This window comes from Acomys russatus, chromosome 19 (assembly GCF_903995435.1).
Source record: "Acomys russatus chromosome 19, mAcoRus1.1, whole genome shotgun sequence".
NCBI lineage: Eukaryota > Metazoa > Chordata > Mammalia > Rodentia > Muridae > Acomys > Acomys russatus.
The window spans coordinates 26,407,392-26,431,734 of record NC_067155.1 but is presented as its reverse complement, the minus strand read 5'-3'; the positions used below and the strand labels follow the sequence as shown (position 1 = coordinate 26,431,734).

The window sequence follows — 24,343 nt, the reverse complement described above, 5'->3', positions numbered from 1 at the left end:
TCACTTAGGAGACAAGTTCTCGGAAAGAACATCACTAACGCAGAATATACATTACATATAGAATATGGCATTAATTTTGCCCTTACAACTTAAGATAGCAGTCTCTCTTTTATCCAGGTCTGTTTCATCTTGACCTCTTTCAAAGACGAAATATAATATCACCATTAACAATGAACATACAGCTGGGCGGTGGTGGCGCACGCCTTTGATCCCAGCACTCCATTCGGGAGGCAGAGGAAGGTGATTCGCTGTGAGTTCGAGGCCAGCCTGGTCTACAAAGCAAGTCCAGGACAGCCAAGGCTACACAGAGAAACCCTGCCTCGAAAAACCAATAAATAAATAAATAAACCAATGAACACACAATTGTGATCATATTGAAATCAAAACAGGATTGTGCAGTTCTAAATGCCGTTCTCTAGGCTCTGTGGCACCTAATGCATAGGCCAGGTGCTACCTGTTTCCCAAGAAAATGTTTCCCATTTTAGAGACAAGCTGGTTGTCCTGAGCAAAGGGAAAGGCATTAAGCTTTACTTTTGTTAGGTTTTTTTTTTTTTTGGTCTGTTTTTGTTTGTTTTTTGTTTTTTTGAGACAGGGTTTCTCTGTGTATCCTTGCCTGTCCTGAACTCACTTTGTAGACCAGGCTGGCCTCGAACTCACAGCGATCCGCCTGCCTCTGCCTCCCGAGCACTGAGATTAAAGGTGTGCGCCACCACCGCCCGGCTTAGCTTTAAATACACATCATATAAACTCCCGTTTTATTTTAGGGTTTATGTATACCACAGGCATCTTGTACTTGGCTTTTCATATTTGTGGCAGGTGTTTTTGTCTCATCCTTTCTCAATGGGAGGCATGCAGCTTGCATGTGTGTCTCCCCATCCAGCCTTGGTCCTTACATTGACCAACAAAACATTATCTCTTAGGCCAATTATCCTTTTTACCATAGCTCTCATGGACGGTCCACTTTTAAGGAGATTGGCAGGCCTTTTTAGAGCAGTTACATCATTTTGCCATATGTGAACCTGAGATTGATGTGTATCCATCCTTTAGATCAGTAAAGACATATAATCCATTGTTAAGAAAAAGGAACTTGGGGGAGGGGGGCGCTGGAGAGATGGCTCAGAGGTCTGCTCTTCCGAAGAGCTCCATTGTGTTGGGATTAAGGGCCTGTGCCCCCACCATCCTGCTCAACTATTTCATCTCAACTCAGTCAAAATCTTTAGAAATCTCAAGAGAAAATCAAGGCAGGAAAGAAGAAAATTCTAAGTCTTGGATCAGTTGTGCCAATTTAGGGTCCAGTTAGTGAAACCCTGTCCACCATTCTTTGGATTTTAGCTATTGCTATCTCTTTCTGGTGGACCCTTTCCTGAAGGTGCTGACAAACACCTTGCAGCTAAGGAGCTCTGAATTTCAGCCACTATGGAGAAGAGTTTGGTTCCTTCTTCCCTTTTTGTAGCCAATAACTTAGTCTCACATCTCTCAGATTTCTCTTAGCCCTTTGGAACTTCAGCCAAAATAAATGCTTTCACCTGTAAGTACCATGTGGTCATGGTGTTTTATTAAAGCAACAGAAAGTGACAGACACCACGGATGTTGAAGGACTGAAGTGGGTCCTATGCGCCGGCCTGGTGTGCTGAAGTCTTAGCCCCGGTATCTCCAGTGGGACCTCACTTGAAAACAGGGTCGCTGCAGGTATCATTAGTTACAGTGAGGTCATAGTGGCTCTTCTGACTTCCTGGGTACTGTATACACCTCCTGGGTACTGTGCACATACACACACACACACACACACACGCACACACGCACACACGCATGCATGTGCACACATACTTGCATGCATACACATGTGCACACATATACACACACACACACACAGGCAAACACACATACTCACACATGTGTTTAAGGTCCTGTGCTCTTTGTGAGGTGACAGTTGGACCTCCCTGGAGAGGCCGTTAGTGAAGTTTCCACAGAACCTTGATTGGAGGTGTCTTATGAAGGAAGAGGCAGGGCCTGATCTCACACAATGGCCTAATTGTTCTTCCAAGTCAAGCATCCTGCAGACTCCTTGAGCCTCTGTCTCTCGGTACTGACTGGCAGGGCCCCTAAAGAACCCATCGTGGTCCATACTCTGGCCCCTGAGGCTGCTCAGCCACTGCCCTTGGACCTTATGTTGAACTCTTGCTTTGGTCTGTCGCCAATCAGCGATAGCGATGGCCAGTAGGGCTCGCTAGACAAACCGGTATTTGAGCATATGTAAGCTGTTTACTCTGTGGGTATGGCACAGGCCAGCTCTGAGGAGGAGTGGCCCGTGCGACAGAGAGACCACAGCCCTCATCATTCAGCGTCGGGTGCAGCTGGCAGTGGGGACTTGCTTTCTGGCAACTGGCTAAGCCACCTCACCTGTGCGTGGTCAGCCTTGTGGAGAAAGGCGTCCGGACATAAGATGCGCTCAGGAGGCTGTCTTGGTGAGGAAAGGGGCTTTTCTCAGAGTCTTTGAACATAGTAACATTGAAAGGAATATTTACATTGAAATTCCAGGCTGCACATTTCAGAGCTGAGGAAACTATGGATGGACTTATTCTGATGTCATAGCAGGTCAGTAAAAGGGCAGAGGGGAGAGCCTGCCCCCAACCATCGCAGTGTCTCCTGTCCCTAGTGACGCTCAACCGATGCGCAGGGAGGCTGTGGGCACAGGGAAGGAGAGAGCGCTAATCCTGCATTACAGGACGTGGTGTGGGTGGGTACCAGACAAGGGGGAAAGGCAGCATCTAACAGGGATGTTCCTGAAGCCCGGAGGTCTCCAGGCTGAGAGGCCTGGGTGGGAAGTGTGAATTCAGGCCAGAAAGTGTACCAGTCTCGCAGTGTCTTTGGTGATATGTCCCAGGATCCCTCATGGACCCCAAACCCCAAATCCACAGGTGCTCAAGCATGAAATGGTTGCACTGGGGCCCCCACACATCCTCACGTGTACTTTGAATCACCTCTGGGTTACTGTGATACTAAAACTGGGCAAATGCTGTGCAAACAGCTGTCAGCACACACTGGTGAAAAAACAACACTGTGTCACACTGAGGGTCTAGCTCAGGGGCACAGCCCTTGCCTAGCAGACACAGTAGCTATAATCCCTTCACTGCAAGGAAATGAGACAAAACAAAAACTATAGATCTCATACAGACAGCAATCTCTCCCTTTCAGTCTGTGGTACAGATCCCACAGGTAGGAAGGGCTAACCGTGAGTGCCCAAACCAGGCCAACGTAAAGCTTAAGCATAAAAAATTAGCAGTACACATTAGTTAGAGAGCAGAAAGGAGAAACCATCCCGGATATGAGCCTTCGAGACAGACTATCTGCACCACACTAGAAAACTGGGTTGCCATCTTGGCCAAAGCCCTATGGCCATCAGCAGGTGCCACACGGAGAAGTCACCTGCAAATGAGGAAGTCGCCGCTTCCAAGCCAGCAACCACCAACCTGGCCATGCAGCAAAATGGATGCTTCTTGCCATCCGTCGGGGGAGCCTTCTCACTGCAGGAGTTGGGAAATTGGAAGCCCTCAGAGTTCCCATGTACAGTTCCGAGAAGGAGCCATGGTCCGGATCCCACTTGCGTGCGGTCCGAAATAGGAAGATACTGTTAATCTCTCAGTTTGAGGAGAGCCATTTCAGAAAGTGACTTGGAAAAATATTTCCTTGAACATGTCATACATGCTACATTTGTTGCAAGGGTCCTAAAGAAGAGGAGCACGTGAGACTCATGCAAACTCAGAGCAGAGTCCACGGGCAGAGAAGACAAGGAACAGTGAGCCAAGGGTGCTGTGGTGCTGGCCGAATGGCAGAAGTCTACCTTTCACAGGTGGACACTGTGCCTTCCATCCTCAAATTCCTAGGACCTCTTCCATAAGTTAACCCATGTTGGGCACCCCCGGATGGTTAGCACCAAGAAGGGCAAGTACAAGATATCCAGGGAACGGCAACGGCCAAATGGGGCACGACAGATACTAGTGAGGAGTTACTCAAAGTAGAAGTACCACAGGAGCCAGCCAGACCACTTCTGGGTATCCGTCTGAAGGACTCCTAAGTCAACCTTCCACAGACATGCTTACACATGCATGGTTATAGGCAAGACATAGACCTGGCCTGAAGTGAGAGTTTTTGGTTTCTTTAATAATACAGAAATGTTATGCAAACATGTTTTTCTTTCTTTTTTTTTTTTTTTTTAATCCCAGGTGTGGGATATGGGGCTGCTTCGGGCTGTCCATAGCAGTTGACTATGATTTGCCTCGTGCTCTAATAGGGGCGTGATTTTGCCGGCTGAGGATAATTTACGTTTAAGAATTCTGGGAACTCTTCAGAGGGTATAAATGCCAGAGCCCAGAGGGAGAAAGAGAGAAAGAGAGAGAGAGACAGAGAGAGAGAGAGAGAGAGAGAGAGAAGCGGCTGTCACTGCTGTTGCTGTTTGGTTACTGGTTGCAGAAATCCTAACAATGAAGGTCAATCCTGTCCTAAGAGCCGGACACCCCTTACCAGCAGGAAGTAGTCTAACAATGCCGATGCCCTCTTCCCCTCTAACTTTCTTTCTTTCCTAACTAGTATTAGGGGGTTGGAAAGGATAGGGGTGGTGTAGAGAGGTAGGAAAAAGAACCCAATAAAATAGCCAAAAAAAACCTTGGCTATACTGCCCTAAACACTGAGATGAGTGGGTAAAGAAAATGTAGTGTATACATACAAGAAAATTTTATTCAGCCACCTTGAACAATGAAATTATTGGAAAATGGTTGTCTCTGGACGTTATTGCGTTAAGTGAAATACGCCAAACTCAGAAAGATGAACACCATGGGTTTTCTCTTACAGCAGACTCTAGAGATCAAAACCGAAAAGAGACTTTCAGCTGTCCCATGTGTGTAAGGACTTGGCGCTGGAGGACAGACACACACAGGAGAAAGTGGGGATCTGGTGCTGTGCTCACTAACTCTACAGTGCAACCCAAGCGGGAACCTCACCAAGCTAGCTATGCACAGCACAGACAGAAGGGATAGCTGGACGTGGTGCAGGGTCTCTGTAGGCCAGCAGTCTCAGGTTACTGTCATCCTGCATCAGGAAGCTGCTGTGGCTGGCTTTGGCTCCCACCCACCCCTCCCACACTCACTCAGGCCCCCACCCACTCCTTACACAGATTTTCTTGCTTCCTCATAAAACATGAAAGTAAAAGGGAGCTAGCTGTTTAGGAATGGGAGTGGATGCTGCATGTAATCCAAGCATATTATCTGTATATATTTTGGCTGAAAATACCACAGTGAAACATACTGTTTTGTATAATTAATATACTTCTGATCAAAGTCATTAACGAGCCAAGTAATTAACTGTGTAAACTGTGGGCACCAGCAGGCTCTGCCCGTTTCTTCCTGACCAGCAGAATGAGAAATTAATAAAAAGAGCATTTTCTAGGAGTCAGGGACGACCAGAGGAAATGCAGATGTGGAGGGTTGAGAGAGAGATGTCAGAAAGGGAAGAGGGAAGGGGCTTTCTGCCAGAAATGGAGGGAGATTTCAGAGCTATCTGTGGGTGTGGCGGCTCCTGCGATGCCTGAGAATGCTCCCCTCTGGGAACATTAGCGACGTTCCTCCAGCCAGGCGGACGGAGGGCCTGGGTCACACTGGCAGAGGTCCACGGTGTGTCCTTCAGCCACCGTGCCTGCGCACCTGGCTCCCTTTCCCCCTTGGCTAAGAGCAGTCAAAGAAGCAGCATGTAAAGCTAAAAAATAACAAACAAACAAGCAACAACAACAACAAAGCCCTAGATAGAGCTGGAAATCAAAGTACTGACAGAAGAAAGACGTGGAAATGAAAGTGGGTGCAAATGAAGAAAACGGAAGTGTCCGCAGGAGCAGAGGGGCACTAGACGGGCATGAGATTGAGGAGAATCCAAGAATAAAGGCACACAGGAAGGAGGGGGCTGGCAAGAGGGTCATGAGACACTCACAAAGATGTGTGCAAATGACGGGCCTGGTGACTCTGGAGCTGAGATGGAGGAATGGGGAGGGGGAGGGGTGGGGAAGGGGGATGGGGAGGGGGGAGGGGAATAGGGAGGTGGGGAGGGGAAGGGGGAAGGGGCAGCTTTAGCCCAGAAGTCCAATGTCTACCTGGGCAACACTATCTGAAAAGCAGAAGAGAGGAGGGGAGGTGTCTGTCTGTCTGTCTGTCTGGTCTGGTCTGTCTGTCTGTCTGTCTGGTCTGTCTGTCTGTCTGGTCTGTCTGGTCTGTCTGTCTGTCTGTCTGTCCTGTCCTGTCCTGTCCTGTCTGTCCGTCTGTCCGTCTGTCCGTCTGTCTGTCTGTCTGTCTGTCTGTCTTGGAACTAGCTCTGTAGACCAGGCTGTCCTGGAATTCATAGAGATCTGCCTGCCTCTGCCTCCCAAGTGCTGCTATTACAGGCCGGCGCCCCCACTTCCTGGAACACTTCGGTTTCGTTTATCAGCCCAGCTGAGATGAAAACAGCTGCCTTGTATGAACCCACAACCCCAGCTTTTGTGAGGTAGAAGCAGCAGATTTCTGAGTTTGAGACCAGCCTAAGTTACATAGGAGACCCTGTCTTTAAAAATAAACCAACCAGGCGTGTCTGGAGAGGAAAACAGCCAGAACAACGTTGAGCAAGTCTGTGGTGGAGAGATGAGGATGGAAAGAGAAGCGCAGCAGTTTGTGCCCTATGAAGAGAGACCGAGCTGCGAGGAACAGGTTGATCTAAGAAGTCTGCGGTGCCACTTTAAGGCCGCTGTGACATACAAGGGCCACACTAGCGAGCCCAGCCCCTCACTAGCCACCACAAGGTGGCGCCATCGGTGATTCGGGCACCTGGGAGAGATGGTGGCATGAGCGGGGAGGGGGGTGTTCTGGGATGGGTGGGTAGTGGGTGGGGGAAGCTGGCGGTCTGACCAGCTCAGCTGCCTCCCAGGCCAAGATCCAGGGCTCTCAGTTGACATCTGCCCCGTGTATGAACTGCTGGAGCGCATGAAGCCGCCAGTGGCCAGTCCTGTAGATCCAAAGCTCCAGGCTCTGCTCTCCATGACCCAAGGCAACGGCGGGGAAATCTGATAGAAGTCCCGGTGAGGCTCCGGGATTGATAACGTAGCAGGAGCCAGAGGCCTCGAAAGAGACCCTCATTGCAATGAACACTTTGCAAGTAAAGCTGTTTGGGCAAAAGGGTATATACTGCGTGACACACAGCTTCCAGAATGAGATGCGGATTTTTTTTTGGAGCGGAGGTGGTTACGAGGATGGAGGGCAGATATGGAAGGACTGGGGAATGAGTGAGATTGGGGTGCACGATGTGAAGTTTTTAAAAAATGGGGGGAAAAAACCAAAAATGTGGTTCTGCCTCTTACCCATGGAAACTCTGCGTGAACAGAGACTTTTCCGTGCAGTTTGTAAAAACACTTTCAACTCTTCTCATCTTGGACATCTCCAGTTCTTTACAATCCGAATTTCTACTAAAACAACGTAATTTACAATTGCTTTGTATGGCCGGGCATGGTGATGCAAGCTTTTAATCCCAGCATTTGCGAGGCAGAGGCAGGTGGATTATTGTGAGTTCGAGGCTAGCCTGGTCTACAAAGCAAGTCCAGGACAGCCAGGGATACACACAGAGAAAACCTGTCTCGAAAAACAAAACCTAATTACTTTGTTTGGAGGAGGGGGAATCCTATGCCAAGATGGTTGTCAGGGTTTACTCGGGAAGGTTCTGTTCACTGCAGTCACTGGCAAGGCTCGAAAGGGTGCTTGTGCCAACACGCCCGCTCAGCTATTTGAATTCCACTCTCTCTTTTTTTTTTTTTGGTTTTTCGAGTCAGGGTTTCTCTGTGTAGCCTTGGCCATCCTGGACTCACTTTGTAGACCAGGCTGGCCTCGAACTCACAGCGATCCACCTGCCTCTGCCTCCCGAGTGCTGGGATTAAAGGCGTGCGCCACCACGCCCGGCCTCGAATTCCACTCTCTTAACTACCTTACTCTCACACCTTCCTGGCTCTGGCCATGCTGAGGGGCTTGTAGATGTCTGACCAGCCCATCCCCTCACAGTAGGGGCCTCTGCATCTCCATTTCCACAACTCCCCCTGTCCCCCACCCCCAGCCAAGCACCATGCCTCTGAGCTACACCCTTAGCCCTGATACTCTGTGATAAAATACACACAACACTGCGATGGTTTGAATAAGCATGGCCCACAGAGGCTCATCCTTTTGAATGCTTAGTCACCAGGAAGTGGAGCTGTGTGAAAGGATTAGAAGGGTTAGGAGGTGTGGCCTTGTTGGAGAAAGTGTGTCACCAATCAGGTAGCCAGCTCACAGATGGATGGCCATTGAGGCCCAATCCTGTTTCCGCATCCCCCCACCCATGGCCCCTCTCCTCGTTCAGATCAGAATGCAGCTCTCAGCCCCTTCTGCAGCACCATGTCTGTGCACTGCCTTGCTCCCCACCCGGGTGACAGTGGACTATGCCTCTGAAACTGTAAGCCAGCACCCAGTTAAATGTTTTCCTTCATGAGACGTGCCTTGGCTGAAGTGCCCTTTCACAGCCATATAACAGCCACTAAGACCATTTTTATTTTTTATTAGCATTTTTTTTTACATACATCCAGGACATTTTGTTTGTTTGTTTGTTTGTTTTTCTTGAGACAGAGTTTTTCCGTGTAGACTTGGCTGTCCTGGACTTACTTAGCAGACCAGGCTGGCTTTGAACTCACAGAGATCTGCCTGCCTCTGCCTCCCGAGTGCTGGGATTACAGGCGTGCGGCTATATCCAGGACACTGTATAGCCACCATCATTTTCAATTTCCTCAACCTTTTCTTCCCAGTCTGCAACCCCATAGCTATTCAAACCACCCTCCCCTCCCCCTTCACCGCTGACAGCCGCCATTTTGGCTGCCTTGGTGTGTTTACTACCGTGTCCGTCCTTTCACTTGGCAGTGCTGATGCTTACATCAGAACTTCCTTCGTCCTTTCAGGCCCATTCACACCCCTGTCCTCCGTCGTCGTCGTCGTCGTCGTCGTCAGTTCACTAACAGATGCTGGATCATCCCCACCCCTGTGAACAAGGCTGCCAAGAACACAGATGGACACCTTGCACTTGTCCCTGGGATTCGGCTCAGACAGCAGCGGAGGGTCAGTCTTGGCTTTCTTAGGGCTCAGTGCCCACCCACTGTATTCTCATGGGAGCCTGTGTCTCTCACAAGTGCTGCTCCCTCAGCCCTCTACCTGCCAGCTGCCCACTAGACAACTGGCTTCCTGAGAGCAGAGGCCGTTTCAGCTGCCTTGGAATCCAGGCTCAGGTCGCAAGGGCATTTACTAACCGAGGCTGCAGTGCTTAGGTAATAGTTCTGGGCTACCAAGAGGAGAGGGCGAGAAAGAGAGAGCTCTGAGTGACCCCGTAGGCAACCTGCGGTGCAGATATAGCACACTCCTAACCTGGGAGGGAAAGAGGAAAGTGATGTCATACAAGCAAGGGTGGGCAGGGATGGAGCTCAGGGGTCCCGCACATGCTCAGAGTGTACAAGGACATTGAGTTCAAACTCTAGCAACCCACAAGACAAAAGGAGACAGATTAGTGGCAGCGACGGCCCCAGCCCAGTAGTGTGTGTGTGTGTGTGTGTGTGTATGTGTGTGTGTGTATGTGTGTGTGCTTTTCTACTCTAGCCTGAAGACAGGATGAGAAAGTGATTTTCCCCCCTAGCATATGGAAGATGCTAAATGTTTATTTTGCTGTGTTTTTCTTGAGATCTGCCTTATAGCCTTGTCTCAGTTTCTCACACACACACACACACACACACACTCATACGTGCACACACAGGCACACACACACACACTCGTGTATAGGTACACAAATGCATATGCATGAACACATGCACACGCATGCACACATGCATTCACATAGCACATACACACACACGCACATACATGCACACGCACGCACACATCACAGGAGGAAGTGTGGACTCCATCATGGTGGGGATGTTGAGACAGCAGGTGCTTGAAGCAGCCAGACACATTATCCCCAGTTAGGAAGAGGAGAGCAACGGGGCAGTGGTTGTGCTCAGCTCGGCTTCTCCTTTTTACACTCTCCAGGGCTCCAGGATCCCAGCCTGGGGAATGGTGCCACCCATGTGAACAGGTCTTCCCACCAATTAACCTAACTGTAGTGGTTTGAGTGATGATGGTCCCATGGGCTCACACGTTTCAATTAGCGGAACTGTTAGGGACGGCTTAGGGGGTGTGGCCTTGTTGGAGAAGGTGGGTCACTAGGGGCGACATACCAGGCCCAGTCTCCTTGTTTCTGCCTGCTGTGTGTTGATCAGGATGTAAGCTCCACGCCTGCCCGCATGCCACCCGATCATGGGCTAACGTGAAACTGTAAGCAAGCCCCCAATTTAATGCTTCCTTTTATAAGTTGCCTTGCCATGGTGTTTCATCACAGCATTAGTACCGCTAAGACACTAACAGGCATGTCCAGGAAGCTAACCTGGCCGACAGAACGCCTCATGAATGCGCTGAACCAGGCTTGCCCCTTGGTTAACCTAGAGCCTGACAAACTGATGATTCACAGCATTGATCAGACTCTTGAAATAAATAACTAGTTAGCTTAAGCTGCAGAACCTTTCAGTGCCTACCCGCCCCACCCCCCCACTCCCCCACTCCCCCACTCCCCCACTCCCCCACCCCATGAAGCCCTCAGTCTCCTGTGGGTCAAGAACACCGCATGGGCATCTGTGTGACTCCGTGGCAGGTTTCTGGGAGTGGCTGCGTTTCATCCACAGCGGAGGATTTGGGAAATGGGAGGGTGTGGGGAGTGGGAAGTGTTCTGAGGCTCCACGGGGTTCCAGGTAGAGAAGGTGTGGACCGGAGGCCTGGTTGTGTGAGATTTCCTGCAGCCTCAGAGCCGTGATGGTGAGGGCACCTGGGAGGACGGCACTCCCTGCGGCAGGTGGAAGCTGAGTAAAGGCTTCCGTAGTGGGGAAGCACCATTGGAACCTAGCAGCAGAGCTCCACGCACCTGCCTCCACCTGTGCTGGTTGCTGGCCTCTTCCTGTTCCCATCGCCTCGCTCGCTCCCCCACCAAACAAACAAACCAAAACAACAACAACAACAAAACCAAACCAAAGGCATCCATTCCAAGCCACAAGCATTCAGATTTCATATAAGCAATGTGAGACTCAGGCAAATATACAAAGGCGGACATCTCAGGCCTGCAGATGTAGCTCAGTCGGTAGAGTGCTTGCCTAACATTCGCCTGCGGCTGGGTTCTTTGGTCCCCAGCACTGCATAACCTGGGTATCCGTGTTTGCAATCCCAGCGTTTGCACGGCGGAGGCAGGATCCCAACTCAAGGCCATATTTGGCTACATGCTGAGTTCAAGGCTAGCTGGTGTAGGGAGTGGACGAAGTCCTGACTGAACGTGTGCTGATGACACCGGCACAGTCGTGTCAAAAGACCCAAATGCCTCAGACCTATGGGATTGGTAAAGCCATCCCTGGGTGAGACTCAGAGGTGGAGACATCTTCCTCTGGTCTGCATGCATATGTTGTGTGCAGAAACTGTAACCAAAGCTCCCTTGTCCTGGGTAGCGGCTGCCTTGGGCTGCTCCCCTACAACACAACCGCCTCCTCTGTTCATTGTAATGAACAAATGAGTGGAGACTCCAGGCTGCTGTAGTTGGTCCTGCTCTGCCGGAGGCACGCATGGCGGCCCCCATCTCACTTGCTGAGGTGTATCTGTCCTTTTCTTGTTCCCTCATCACTCTACTTAGGTCTTATTCCCTGAAGCCGTGTAGAGCGTGGTAAAATGAGATCCTGTCTCAGAAATAATAAATCCTAAAAGACTATGTGATTCTAGTGTACGGTCAGGGTTAAGAATGTGTGCTGTTCACTTTAAGTGTATTTTTTGTCTTGAATCTGGCACTCGTGCGCACGCACGCACACACACGCACATATAATATTTTTTTTCCTAAGTCCAGCTGGCCCACCCCAGGCCTTTCCAAAATTATTCTCAGAGGTGCCTGTGACACTTGTTTTTGTTTTTGATTTATATATCCAAAATCCATATATATGGATTTAAAGCCAGAGGCAATGTATGCGCGCCGTGGCTTTACAAATTCTGCAAATGGTTGGCCGGCTGGAAGGCACCGTATTCTCTCTAAAGCCTGTCTCATGAGCCTACTTTGTGATGACAGTGAAGGACATTCTGAGCAATGGGCCCTCGCTCCCTGATCTATTTCTATGGGCACAAGGTGGTTCCCAGGCATCGTCAGGGACATCTCTTACCAGAAAAAAATGAATGTCCCCAGAGCACAAATCTACAAAAGTTCTTGGGACTTCTCACTGTTTCTCCCATGTACCCCGCACGCAGCTTCGGGGTGCTAGGTCTGCCCCCTGCCTGCAAGGAGGCTACACCGTTTGTCACACCCAAGGACCAGTATCTCTTGCAAGGTCTCCACAGGAACTTTCCCTCCAAATACCCTCTTGACAAATCTGTGTCAGGGTAAGGTCTCCGCTCACTGCCAAGGCAATCAGGTTGAGGAGGAGGGCCTTGCCTCTAGCTTTGGATAAAGTCCTCCCACTGTACCGGAAGGGTGAGCCTCTCCCTACAGAAAAGCGAGACCTCAGCCAGCAGGACCTGGCGACTGTAGAAGCCGTTCGTCTACCCTGTTTACTGCAGAAACCTAGCAATCTGCCTCTGCTTCTGGGTCAAAACAAACCCAAGACCATGGGTTTGAAACCCTTGATGGGATGCGTTGCCATGTACATCCATGGGCGCAGACAGCTTTATTTAAGGCAGTCATTACAGCAAACCTATCACACAGCTGAATGCTGAGACTGAAACATCCAGGTCCCTGGACCTGTCCTCTGCAATATCACCAAGTTGGAGAGACACAGCCCAATCCTGAAGCTGCTCTGGGAAGGACCATCGAGGGCAGGAGGGCTGGGTTCCCTGCTCTGCAGAGCTCCCCACTAGATCCCCACACCAACTCTCCTGCTCGCGGCCAATCCCTCAGCAGAGCTGGTTCCCTGCTTTCCTTCAACTGTCAACAGTCCCAGCAGCTTCTTCCGTTTGCACCATAGGCTCCCCAACACCCAACAAGCTGGGAGAAGAAACACTTGTAAAAGCAGCGCCAGTCAGTGTGGAACCATCACCACCATTGGGGGTAGCAGCCACATCCTGAGCCCAGCTCAGCATCTGCGCAGGTGCCTGCACGCAACCCATCTGCAGGCATTTTGGAAAACGTATTTATTTAAAGGCACATTCACCATTCTTTTCTCATTAGTGGATGATGGGATTGATTCTCCTTTCGTCGAACTTTTATTTACTGGGTCTACTCTATATGTCTTGAAAGCTGTACTGTGGAAAAAGCAGTATTTTAAAATAGCCAGCCAGTGGTTTTAATCCCAGTACTCGGGAGGCAGAGGCAGGTGGATCTCTGTGAGTTCGAGGCCAGCCTGGTCTACAAAGTGAGTTCCAGGCCAGCCAGGGGTACACAGAGAAACCCTGCCTAGAAAAATAAAAACAAAAAAATAGCAATAAATAAAATATTTAAAAATTGCACAAATAGGGAAGTGGTTGCTGTCTCTGTCCTACTGACAATTCCTTCAGCACAGTCCTTTGTATGTAAGGTATGAGGTGACAGCCCTTTGAGGAAAAACCCAGGAGACTGCGGATGTTACGAGCTTGTGCCTGAGTGTCCCAGTACACCTTGGCATGGAAATGGTGCGGAGACACTGCAGCTGCCTGCAGGACACCATGACGGAACGGAATACCCACCACGGCTACTGACAAGGGCGGATGGAAGCACTGAAGTTCTACGAGGTCATGGCTCTCTCCCTTAAGTCAACAGCAGGAGGGGCAGGCGCCACGCTGACCTCATTCAAGCATCACAATGTAAACTGCAAAAGAAAAAAGGAGCAGAAAGAGAAAGAACGCTGGGGCGTGGTGGCGCATGCCTTTAAACCTAGAGAGAGAGAGAGAGAGAGAGAGAGAGAGAGAGAGAGAGAGAGAGAGACAGACAGACAGACAGACAGACAGACAGACAGACATGAAAAATACCAAGATTGGAATATGAATGGAAGTCATTCAAAAGCAAAGAACTGTTTTTAGACGGGTAAACAAAATTTTCAACTCTTCATTTTAAATGCTGCTCACAGGCTGACAGAAATGTCTGCAGCACTGGGCAGCACAGAGGCCTGTTTGGCTGTGAGAAAGCCTCTCCATGGACTGAAGCTGTCACATACAAGTGAGCTTGAGGAGAGAGCCAATGATCCAACCGGGAGGCCATGCTGAGGTTTAACAGAAAGACTGCCACCATGCTGCTGTGCCACGGTGACAGATTGAGCTCAGAGGTTCTCCACGCTGGGCCACTGGGTCTGTGCTCCGCTTGCTCGCTCGCTTACCCCCAGTGGCTATGCTGGTCTTGAGTGTGATCAACCCCACTTTAGCCATCAGCAGCCCCAGGGCTTTTCTAAAAAGTTTATTTTTAAGGGATACACTAGCATTTTCATTCCTACACTAGTAAATTTTTGCTGTTTTCAGTGTAAAATTTTGTTTTTAATTCTTTTTAATTTGGTACAACTACAGTATTAGGTATTGAGTGAGCTCTGCCTAGGAGGCAACTCTAAACTGAAGTGCCGTGAAAGGGAGATGTGCAGTGTGGGGACACAGAGAGAGGCTACAGGAAGCTGGCAGGGACTATTTTAACTGTCCAGAATGCAATCGCAGTAGACTGAAAGTCTAACTTTGGGAAGACCGTGAGCAACTGGGACCCAGCAGTCTGATTTACAGAAGGACACAGTCATCACAGCTAACTACCCGTTACCCAGCTGTGGGGTCTTCTAGAAGCCCAGTCGCCATGCCTCCCACTTTAACTCCCAAGTAGCGGCAGAGTGGTGAGTGAATGAATTTTTTGTTTGTTTGTTTTTTTCCAGACAGGGTTTCTCTGTGCAGTCCTGGAACTCACTTTGTAGACCACGCTGGCCTCGAACTCACAGAGATCTGCCTGCCTCTGCGCCCGAGTGCTGGGATTAAAGGTGTGCGCCACCATGTGCGGCTCACGTAAATGAATTTTAAAAGACCCAGGAGTGCGGCTCACGTAAATGAATTTTAAAAGACCCAGGAGAGTAGATACTTAACTGTAAAATAACGAGACTATGCTTAAACAAGTATTGACCTTGAAATCACCAACGGAATGCACTACATTTTTTTATTTAGTTTACAGAAGAAATCTATTAAGTACAGGTTGCAGAAAGAAAAGGTTTAGTGCTATTTACATTCATTTTAAAACTCTGCTCTATACAAATTTAATTCTGATCAGTATGAACAATATTTTCGTAGATCTACTGCATATAAAGCCTTGTCATCAAAGCATTAATAACAATGAATAAAGTAACCTGATTGCATTTAACAAAGATGACCGCAGACACCATTTACATGTGATGGAGTTGAGAGCCACGAGCCCTCACTAAACACAGGGCACAATGCAGTCTGCAACTTCATCTCTAAAAAGGCTGGGCAAAGTTACTGATATGGGATACTGGTCTATAGCTACACGCCAGTCTATATTTGCGCTCTACAATTAGATATTTTATGTCTTTTTATTAAATATAATCTACACATATTTGTAATTTCATCTAGGAAGAGTTCTTCCCAGTGAAAAAAATAGAAAATCTTTTTTTTTTTTTTTTTTTTACAGGTTTAGAGGAAATGAGCTCATGCTTTAGTGCTGTGCATATCAATCGTTACGTTATTGGTAAAAATAAAAGTGGTGCTCCTAACTGCCAGTGCCTGAAGGCTCAGCTTGGATCTGAACACCACTGCAGGCACAGGCTCTCAATGCAAACTACAGGAAGTCACAAAATTAGTATCTGGAGACTTCTCCGCTCTAGTAAGCGCGGCACAGGGCAGGGCTACGGAGGAGAGGCGTGGCAGAAGCGGTCCATTTTCTGATATTCAAACACGCAGTCGGCTCTGCCACTGGGGCTTCCCAGGGGCTCTGCACAGTGACAGCCCACGAGCAGCTGGCCCCTCCACATTAAGGCTAGGGGTGTGCTGCCACCCCCCTGTGCTGCCTGGGCTGTAAGCAGCAGGCATGGCTTCTCATCGGCTGTGGGGACAACAGTCATGCCGAGTCTGTGAGGACAGCCCCCGTGGCTGACTTTGGTAGAATTCCTTCCCATTTTCCCTGTCTGACTGGCCTGGTGCTTGCTGACGCTGAGAGTCCTCCAGTGTGGGCTGCACACAGCACTTCTGGGCACCACAAATGCTTGCAGAGTCTGCTGATGAGGAAAATAATAACCTTTTTTTTTTTTTTTTTAGTGCAAATTGTCCTTGCAACGCTCGCTTTCTGACTTGCGTGGAGGAGTCTGTGGCGAGTCTGTGGCAGCAGACGTGCTGCTCCCCCCGGACACCACCGCGCACTTCACCTGCTCACACACAAGAGCGATCCAAGGAATAAAAGGGCCAGAGCAGAAGTGGTCTCGGTTCTTTTTACTTTGTGAGAAGAGATGACAGTGCATGAGCAATTCAGTCCCATGGATGTACAGGCGACTGTCCTACAGGTGTCGGAAACTGTTGAATCTCCTGGGTCTAAGCAGCATCAACAGACCGACACACATGCTGCGACGCGCTACAGGATCACACAGCAGTTACTCTCACCCGTCTTCTCCCGGTTCCTCTGACCTGGGAAAACAAAGCCAGCCCGGGTTAGCCATGCTGGGTCTCGAGAGGAGAGACAAGACGCAGAGGCATGGTCAAAAGGCCTGAGTGCTGCTCAAAGCTTGCTTTAAACAACGCCAACCCTGTAAATAAGAGCTCTTTTAATCCTGGCATTCTTCAAAAGCCGTCTGTCTCGTTACTTGCTCAAGTTTGGGTTTTAAGCTATGAAGATTTCCTCCTCATCAGAACGCCTCAGAGGAAGCAGGCATGGATGCCTATCTTGAGGGCGCAAAGGAGGGGCCTTGGGGAGCGGGCTTACCTTGTGAGTTGGGCTCTGGCAGGGTCTCCCTGGCCACCAAATGCATCACTGTGGTTTTGCCAAAAGGAAGTTTTAATGCTGTGTAAGAGAGAAGAGACACCTGTTACACACGCCCTTCTGTGCATCAGTAGCCAGGGCTGCAGGCCCGTGCGAGCTGCTGGCTTCCGCAGAGGGGAGGACAGCTACAAGGGACTCCAGCTTTGCCACTGGCTAGACTCTATCTGAGAGCAAGCTCAGTTCTGGCCGCACTAGTTCCGTACAGCCTCTCTCTCTGCACGCCTGCTTTTCAAGTCATGCTCCACACAGACCTACGGACTGCTGGTTGTCAGTGACGTCATCAATAAGTCACAGCAGCAGGCACACTCCAGAGGGCAGGGCAGCAGCACCAGAAGCTGTCACCTAGACAGTGGGGCTGGCACTTCTCTGGTGCACCTGACTCTGTGATAAGCAGCAGACATGCCTGATGGCAGCACAAGGTGGAGGAGCCAGAAACTGGGATTCATCCTTTCACAGAACACTTGAGCACACACTGGGCGACCTCTGGAAGACAGGATTCTGCCTTTTCCTGTGCACACACATAACAACCGCGCAGGTTTCAATTCAGAAGTCACACTGGCGGCAAGTGGGAAGTGCAGAGGCCTGTGTCATAGAGGAGCAGCAGGCCTGAGTCGGATTGGTGACTTGGGATGCTAAGTGCTAGGCCTCGGGATGCGCTCCCCCCCCCCCCCCCGACCACAACAGCCAATAAAGCCAACAGAGAATGGAGGTGAGCTCCCCACGCCATGCCTGCTGCACCCTCTCTGAGCCCCACTTGCAGCTGCCCCCACTGACTGTCAGAGTGTCAGGGACATCGTCCTCTTCAGCCACGCCCTCTCTGGGCCTCTCCTTCAGCAGAATGAAATTCCTTGTGATTGACAAGGCTACACCTCAAAAAAGGGGGCTGCGGACCAAAAGTTTAAACATGAAACTGACGGGAGCACAGAAGTTTTTTTCTAGGCAGGTGGCGGGGGCTTGGCAGGAAGCCTGCCCACCTGAGTGTGACCCTGGAACCCAGGGAAAGCTGGAGCAGACAACTGACTCTGCAAAGTTGCCCTCTGCCCTCCACACCTGTGCCTCGTCTCTCACAGTAATAAAGTAAAAAATCTTAAAATATTGTTGTTGAATTTTTTTTTTTTTTTATTCTCTTGGAATAACCACAACCGCCTGCCTCTGACTTGCAGCTGTGGGCCCTGAGTCTTTTTCACAGGCCACTGAGCAAGGCCAGACTTTTCTTCATTAACAGCCATGCAAATACTGGAGTCAGCTGCCTCCCTAACAAAGTGACAAAAAAGAAACCAGTGGCCTAGAAGGGGACAGGGGAGTGCTAGCATGTGGCCTCCCCGAGAGCCAGGTGGCACTGCCCGACCAAGGGCCACGGTGCCCCACTCCACCTGTGTGAACCATGCAAGCTGGAAGGCCTGTAGTTCACTACAGTCACACTGACAGCCGTGTGCTGTCATCCTGAGACCTTTAACCTGGGGCTGGGGAACTGCTCGACATGCCGGGGTTCCCAGGGAGCTGGAGACTCACACAGCCAAGAGATTAAATCTGCCCAACATTAGCTTGTTTTCTTAATTCATTAATTTTAATTCAAGATCTTGTTTGAACCATGCATTTTTTTTTTAAGGCTCCAATCCATCATTCATACACGCACAAAGCAGCCAGGACACTGCCAGTCAGCTCTCATGGTAGCACAGGGTTCATCTAATTAAGCAAAACTACAGAAAGAGCAGCGAGCAAGCAAACTCTGCCTATAAATGGCAGTGGTGTCTTTGTTCTTTTTAAAAAGATTTATTTATTTATTACTTATACAGTATTCTGTCCACATGTACACCTGCATGGCAGAAGAGGGCCCCAGATCTTATTACAGATGCTTGCTGGGAATTGAACTCAGGACCTTTGGAAGAACAGACAGCACTCTTAACCTCTGAGTCATCTCTCCAGCCCGATTGCTTTTATTTCTAAAAAACTGCAACAGTTTTTAGACCAAATCTAACACTGCAACACACTGTCTACACGTGAGCCCAGACTCTGAAGTAGCCCACTAAAGTCACTTTTTTTTTTTTTTGCAAAAGCAGAGGCACTGTCACTTAAACAAAGGAAAGGCTCTCTGGGTGAGGAGGGCGTGGATTACCTCCTAGGGTGACATTTCCGTGGAGGAATCGGCCTTGATAAATGAGTCGCAGAATGTTTGGGCTACTGACCTGCTCTTCTTCCCAGTCTGAAAGAAAACAAACAAGAAACCCAAACTGGTTAGCTACCTGCAACAATGTGTGTGTCGGGGCGGGGTGGGTGTGGATAGATATTTAATCTTCCAGTGTTCCTTTGCTATAAAGACAAGTGACTTTAATCAATACAGAAAAGGTTAGGATTCTACGGGGACTTAAAGCACAGGTGCAAGCATGGCGAAGCCACTCATTTCCAGCATCTCACAGGCACCATGGGTTCTCCCTTCCCCACTCCAGGCCTGGAGAAACACTGCAGACCTCAGAGGCTTAGGAAGACCCAGCGGTGTCACGGTGTCCGCCCGCCTGCCAGCCGGCCCCCTCCTCAGGTGCAGCTTCTAGCGACCCAGACTTTTCAGAACCAACCACTATTGACATTTACTGACGTCTGCTGCATTATATAATACGGTTCAGACCTAAAACTTTAATGGAAACAGTCTGGATGTGCTGAGGTACAGACTGAGCAGATCTGGCAAACTCAGGAAGGAAGGAAGGACTTACAGACCTTTTCCTAAGAGCTGAGGAATCAACTTCCTGAACAGGTCAGAGGGCTGTTCCTGGCGTATTTGACAGTGGTGCTCACCCATTTATCATCATTTGGATTATTTTAAGGAAGTAAAACAATCTTAAAAGTTTACATTTCTCTTGCTAAACGTATTACATAGATCTGGCATGGTGGCATATGCTTGGCAGGAGAATCACTCATTTGAGGGTAGCCCAGGCAACTCAGCAAGACTTTAAGAAAAAAAAAGGGAGGGAAGGTGCTAGGGACCCAGGTCAGTGGGTGGTAGAGCGCTTGCCCAGCACATACAACAAGGCCCTGGGTTCAATTCTCAGGACTGGGAAGGTTAAATGAGATGGGCTTAAACAATGGCGCATGCCTGGCAATGGTTCTGAGCACACCCTGGGAGCTCAAGAAGAAAACTAAGGACGGAGGGCAGGGTGGGGCTCATCTGACAAGGAAGAGCTCCCACCGCACTGCCCCAAGAGTTCACTGTGGTGCAGCAGAGACTTCGCTGCAGGTCAAGTGAAATCCAGCTCTTCCTTCTGTGTTTGGTGTAAGCACACGGAAGCCATGTGCCCAGGACACACTCTGCTTGCACACATGGCCCCCGCATCCCTGCTTCTTCGCTGCTTTCTGGTGAGAAAGGCAACATCCAGGACAGTGACCTGCCAAGCACAGCCTTCCGCCCTCCACACTTTCTCAGCACTTACCCATGGGCCAGTTGTCATACACGTGCTTTGCGATGTCGGAGGCGGAGTCGTTGGGGGAGAAGAGGAACTCTTTCGTCTTTCCACTCACCAAGATGAGGCGTAAGTTAATCTGAAAGGAGACACAGACACTCTGAATGGAAATCTCAACCTGAAAGCAGCACTTGGAAGATTTTCCCGGACGGCACATTCTGAGGCGTTGCCAGAACCATTGAGCGGTTTTCACTTAAGTTTCTAATCATTATCTAGTCATCAGACAGAGAGGGAGCCTCAGGGTGGCATTTTCATGCATATGCTGCTATACTGCTTCCTTTTTCTGCCACCTACTCAAGTGCCCCAGCCCCGGCCCTGCCGTCCCCTGGAACTTGGCTGGTCTCTCTCCCATTCCCTTCTACTTTCATGCTATTGTACTTACTTCAAGTCTTTCAAAGACATTTCTTATAATGGGAACTAATATGTAACTTTATTTCCTGTTATCTACAATGAGCATGTGCTGCAGATATATTTGTGAGTAAAAGAAAACCAAAGTCATTGATGGCTTGGTTGGTACCCACGCTAGCTTCCAAAGAGGTAGAATGGAGGTTCAGACGCGGGCTGCTGGCAGTCAGGTAACCCAAGGGTGAGCCGGAGCCAAGGGGACACTGCTCTCAAGAGAGACGGTAGAGTAGGACAGAAGACAACTGACACTGACCTCTGGCCTTGGTGGGCACACAGGCTCATGGACACGCGTGCACGTGTGCATGCGCGCGCACACACACACACACACACACACACACAGAGCAGACCGGTCGTTATGCTTTCGAATGTATAACGCTGTCGGTAACTGAAATGCACGTGATGCTAAGACTATAGCATATGCTTTAGGAAGAGGCCTGCCGCTCACAGCGGAACAAACAGGAAGAATCCAACAATCTTGTTCTGCAGCTCCTGGATTTTGTGTTGCAGGCCAAAACAGAAAAGTTCCCTCTAAACATCTTACCTTCCATAATTAACATTTTCATTCAGACACAGGATAGGCGAGGTTCTCTGTCTTCAGGTCTCTATCTTAAAGACTCTAGTGGAGCCGCAGAGAGGGCTTGGCTGTCAGGAGCGCGCACCATCCTTGCAGAGAACAGGTTTGGATCCTAGCACCTGGGCTCGGGGACTCAAAATTGCCTGTAACTCTAGTTCTAGGGGTACGGATGCCGTCTCCCCTTCTCCAGGGCACCTGCACGTGTGTGTGCGCGCATGCACTCCCCCGGTCCCACCTTACTAAAACTTGGGTCTGTTCCCAAGATAAGCATTAAGACAATCTAGCCAGGCTTCTTTACATATGCCCAGAGACTGTCACTCTATCAGGGTGCCCTGGGACAGGCCCAGGTTACTGTCCTCCCTCTTCAGTTACTAATATGTATGTTTTAGAAATTAAAGCAACCAGAACACTTTAGAGTGCAGGGTCTATAGTGCACACAGCAGCGCTACAGAGCACTGCACTGCTGGCCTCTACGCAGCATGGCGGCACTACTCCTGGTACCTCACCATGCAGACGACATATGCGGACGTGGTGGTGGAGACAGCTACCTGTAAGAGTGTGCGCTCACCAAGAGTCCAGGCTCCACTGGACGCTCCCCAGACAGGACGGGCTTGGGCCCTGACGTGGAACATGCTCTAGCTGTGTGGCTACTCAACAGAGGAGAGAAAGGAGACTCTGTATTCCAGCTGAAAAGCTTTTACTATCCAGTGAGAATTGAGTGCTGTGTTTAAAACTGAGATTACGTTTAAAGAGCTCACTACAAGAAAGGCGATGAGTCACAGCACTGTGAAGACCTTGCTGCTGAACACCCTCCTCCCCTGCCTGAACTGTGCTGAGTGCGTGTCAAGTCACGTCAGACCTAAGGAATGCCTCCAGATAGGAAATAGCCTGGCTCAGCCACTCAAATAAGGGTGCGCTCGACCGCGCCATGCAGACACTGTCAGCGCAGTCCTAGCACACACCTCCTAACCCCAGTGGCTTTCCTCAGGAGACACTCTCCTGGAGACTGGCAGAGTGAAAAGCCGCCGCCAGCCACAGACACACTACTGGGGTGCTAAAATGCAATGCGAGAGGGCACACAGAAGAATCTGTGCCTTCCTCTTAAATTTTGCTGGGAACTCAAACTGTTCTTTAGAGTTTCAGGTTTTGGTTTGTTTCTGAAGAAAGAGCTATGCATATGGATATAGAAATGTAGCATTTTAAACACCAAGTTACAAGATATTCCTGGTGCCCTCTAAAGAGCCTCACTGAACCTAAATTAAACTGCCTGGGTGAAAGAACCTTCTGTTTCCTTTATTTCTTCTTACAACGTGCACATGTATACCCTCCTCTACAAGTGTAACTGCGTCCCTACACTGAATTCTCAGCACTTCCTATTGTAAACTTGCACCATGGTTAACTCGTATACTGATAATACACCTTTTCATAGTTAAAAAGTAAAATCAGGATGCTGTCTTAAAGGAATTCCTTTTCCGGGCTGGAGAGAGAGATGGCTCAGCGGTTAAGAGCACTAGCATCTCTTTCAGAGGTCCTGAGTTCAATTCCCAGCACCCACATGGTGTCTCACAGGCATCTGTGATGGGATCTGAGGCCCTCTCCTGGTACTCATGAAGACAGCGCACTCATGTACATAAAATACATAAATAAATCTTAAAAAAAAAAAAAAAAAAGAATTCCTTTTCTTTAATATCAGAGGTGCACAGGCATTTTCTGTCCGACCCAGCCCTCCTGTGCTCCTTACCCTGCTGGGCCTTCATCACATCTTTAGTACCCACCCTGCTCACTCCAGAAAACACTTCTAAGTCCTCTGGGCAGAGGAGAGGGGGCAGAAGGCAGCTCAAGGCCAGGGGTTTACAGTTTTACAGTTAAAAGTAGCTACAGCTGATGGAGGCTGCTCAAGGAAGTCAGCAACAAAACCGGGGACAGCGAATGGCAGCGCTAGGCTGGTGACGCAGCTTGTGCCGGAGGCACCCCGTGGCTAGGGCACTCAGTCAGGGTCCAGCCAGTTGGCTGGCTAATACCCGAGTTCCAGCCTTAAGATTCCACATGAGATGCAAACTGGGTCATACAGAAGGCGTCGCCATGTCTGAGAATTACAGAGTTGTGCAGAGGTAGACATGGGGAGTGAAGACTGCTGGGTAGCGCTGTGGGTGCATGGGTAGTCCTCAGAGCTCCCAACGTGGCGTGCTTAGTCTGCATGCTGCCATGCGTGGGCAGGCTGCAAAGTAAAGACACATCTACACTACCAAACACATATTTGGCCTAGCTGTTAGATGAAGACAGAGTGAGTTGTTAAACCAACGTGGTCCTGCATAGAGTGTGAGCCTGCCTCATCCGCAGCTAAGCAGGCCCTGCATAGAGTGTGAGCCTGCCTCATCCGCAGCTAAGCAGGCCCTGCATAGTGTGAAAGCCTGCTTTATCCGCAGCTAAGCAGGCCCTGTGTAGAGTGTGAGCCTGCCTCATCCGCAGCTATGGAGTTTGGAGCTGTTAATACTGATGGAGGAAAACACTGGACTCCAACTGCTCAGACAAGCCCCAGGTACACAGGCTGGCCAGCAGTTAGCGGCTCCTGTACTGTAGTAAAACTCTACGTAGAAACAAGCAGCCCATTTGTGCGGTAACAGGGTCCCCACAGCAGTGGGGCGAAGGCTCTTGCCCAAAGCTCACACACGACACTCTTTGTCCACTCGTGCAAGAGGAGCGTGGTTTATCAGGACACGACTTGGCATGAACAGAGCAGAATGCACCAGGATTCCCAGGCGGTGGCATTCATGGCCTCCAGATGAAGCACACGCCGAGCAAAGCCAGGCAAGGACTGTGACCACTGGTGACCGCTCATGGCCCACAGTCACTCACAGCAAGG

At 49.7% G+C, this 24,343-nt stretch overlaps 1 protein-coding gene across 1 annotated transcript in view; it reads right to left on the bottom strand.

Annotated features, from left to right (window-relative positions):
- Positions 1-16,252: 16,252 nt before the first annotated feature.
- Ubl3 (ubiquitin like 3) overlaps positions 16,253-24,343 on the bottom strand; it is a 43,898-nt gene continuing 35,807 nt past the window's right edge. Inside the window, exons 2-5 of the mRNA XM_051162854.1 lie at positions 20,472-20,580; positions 19,166-19,252; positions 16,993-17,070; positions 16,253-16,697 (exon numbers count right to left, since the gene is read on the bottom strand). Of these exons, the coding sequence (XP_051018811.1) occupies positions 16,645-16,697; positions 16,993-17,070; positions 19,166-19,252; positions 20,472-20,580 (327 nt within the window). The 3' untranslated portion in view covers positions 16,253-16,644. The remainder of the gene's footprint in view (positions 16,698-16,992; positions 17,071-19,165; positions 19,253-20,471; positions 20,581-24,343) is intronic.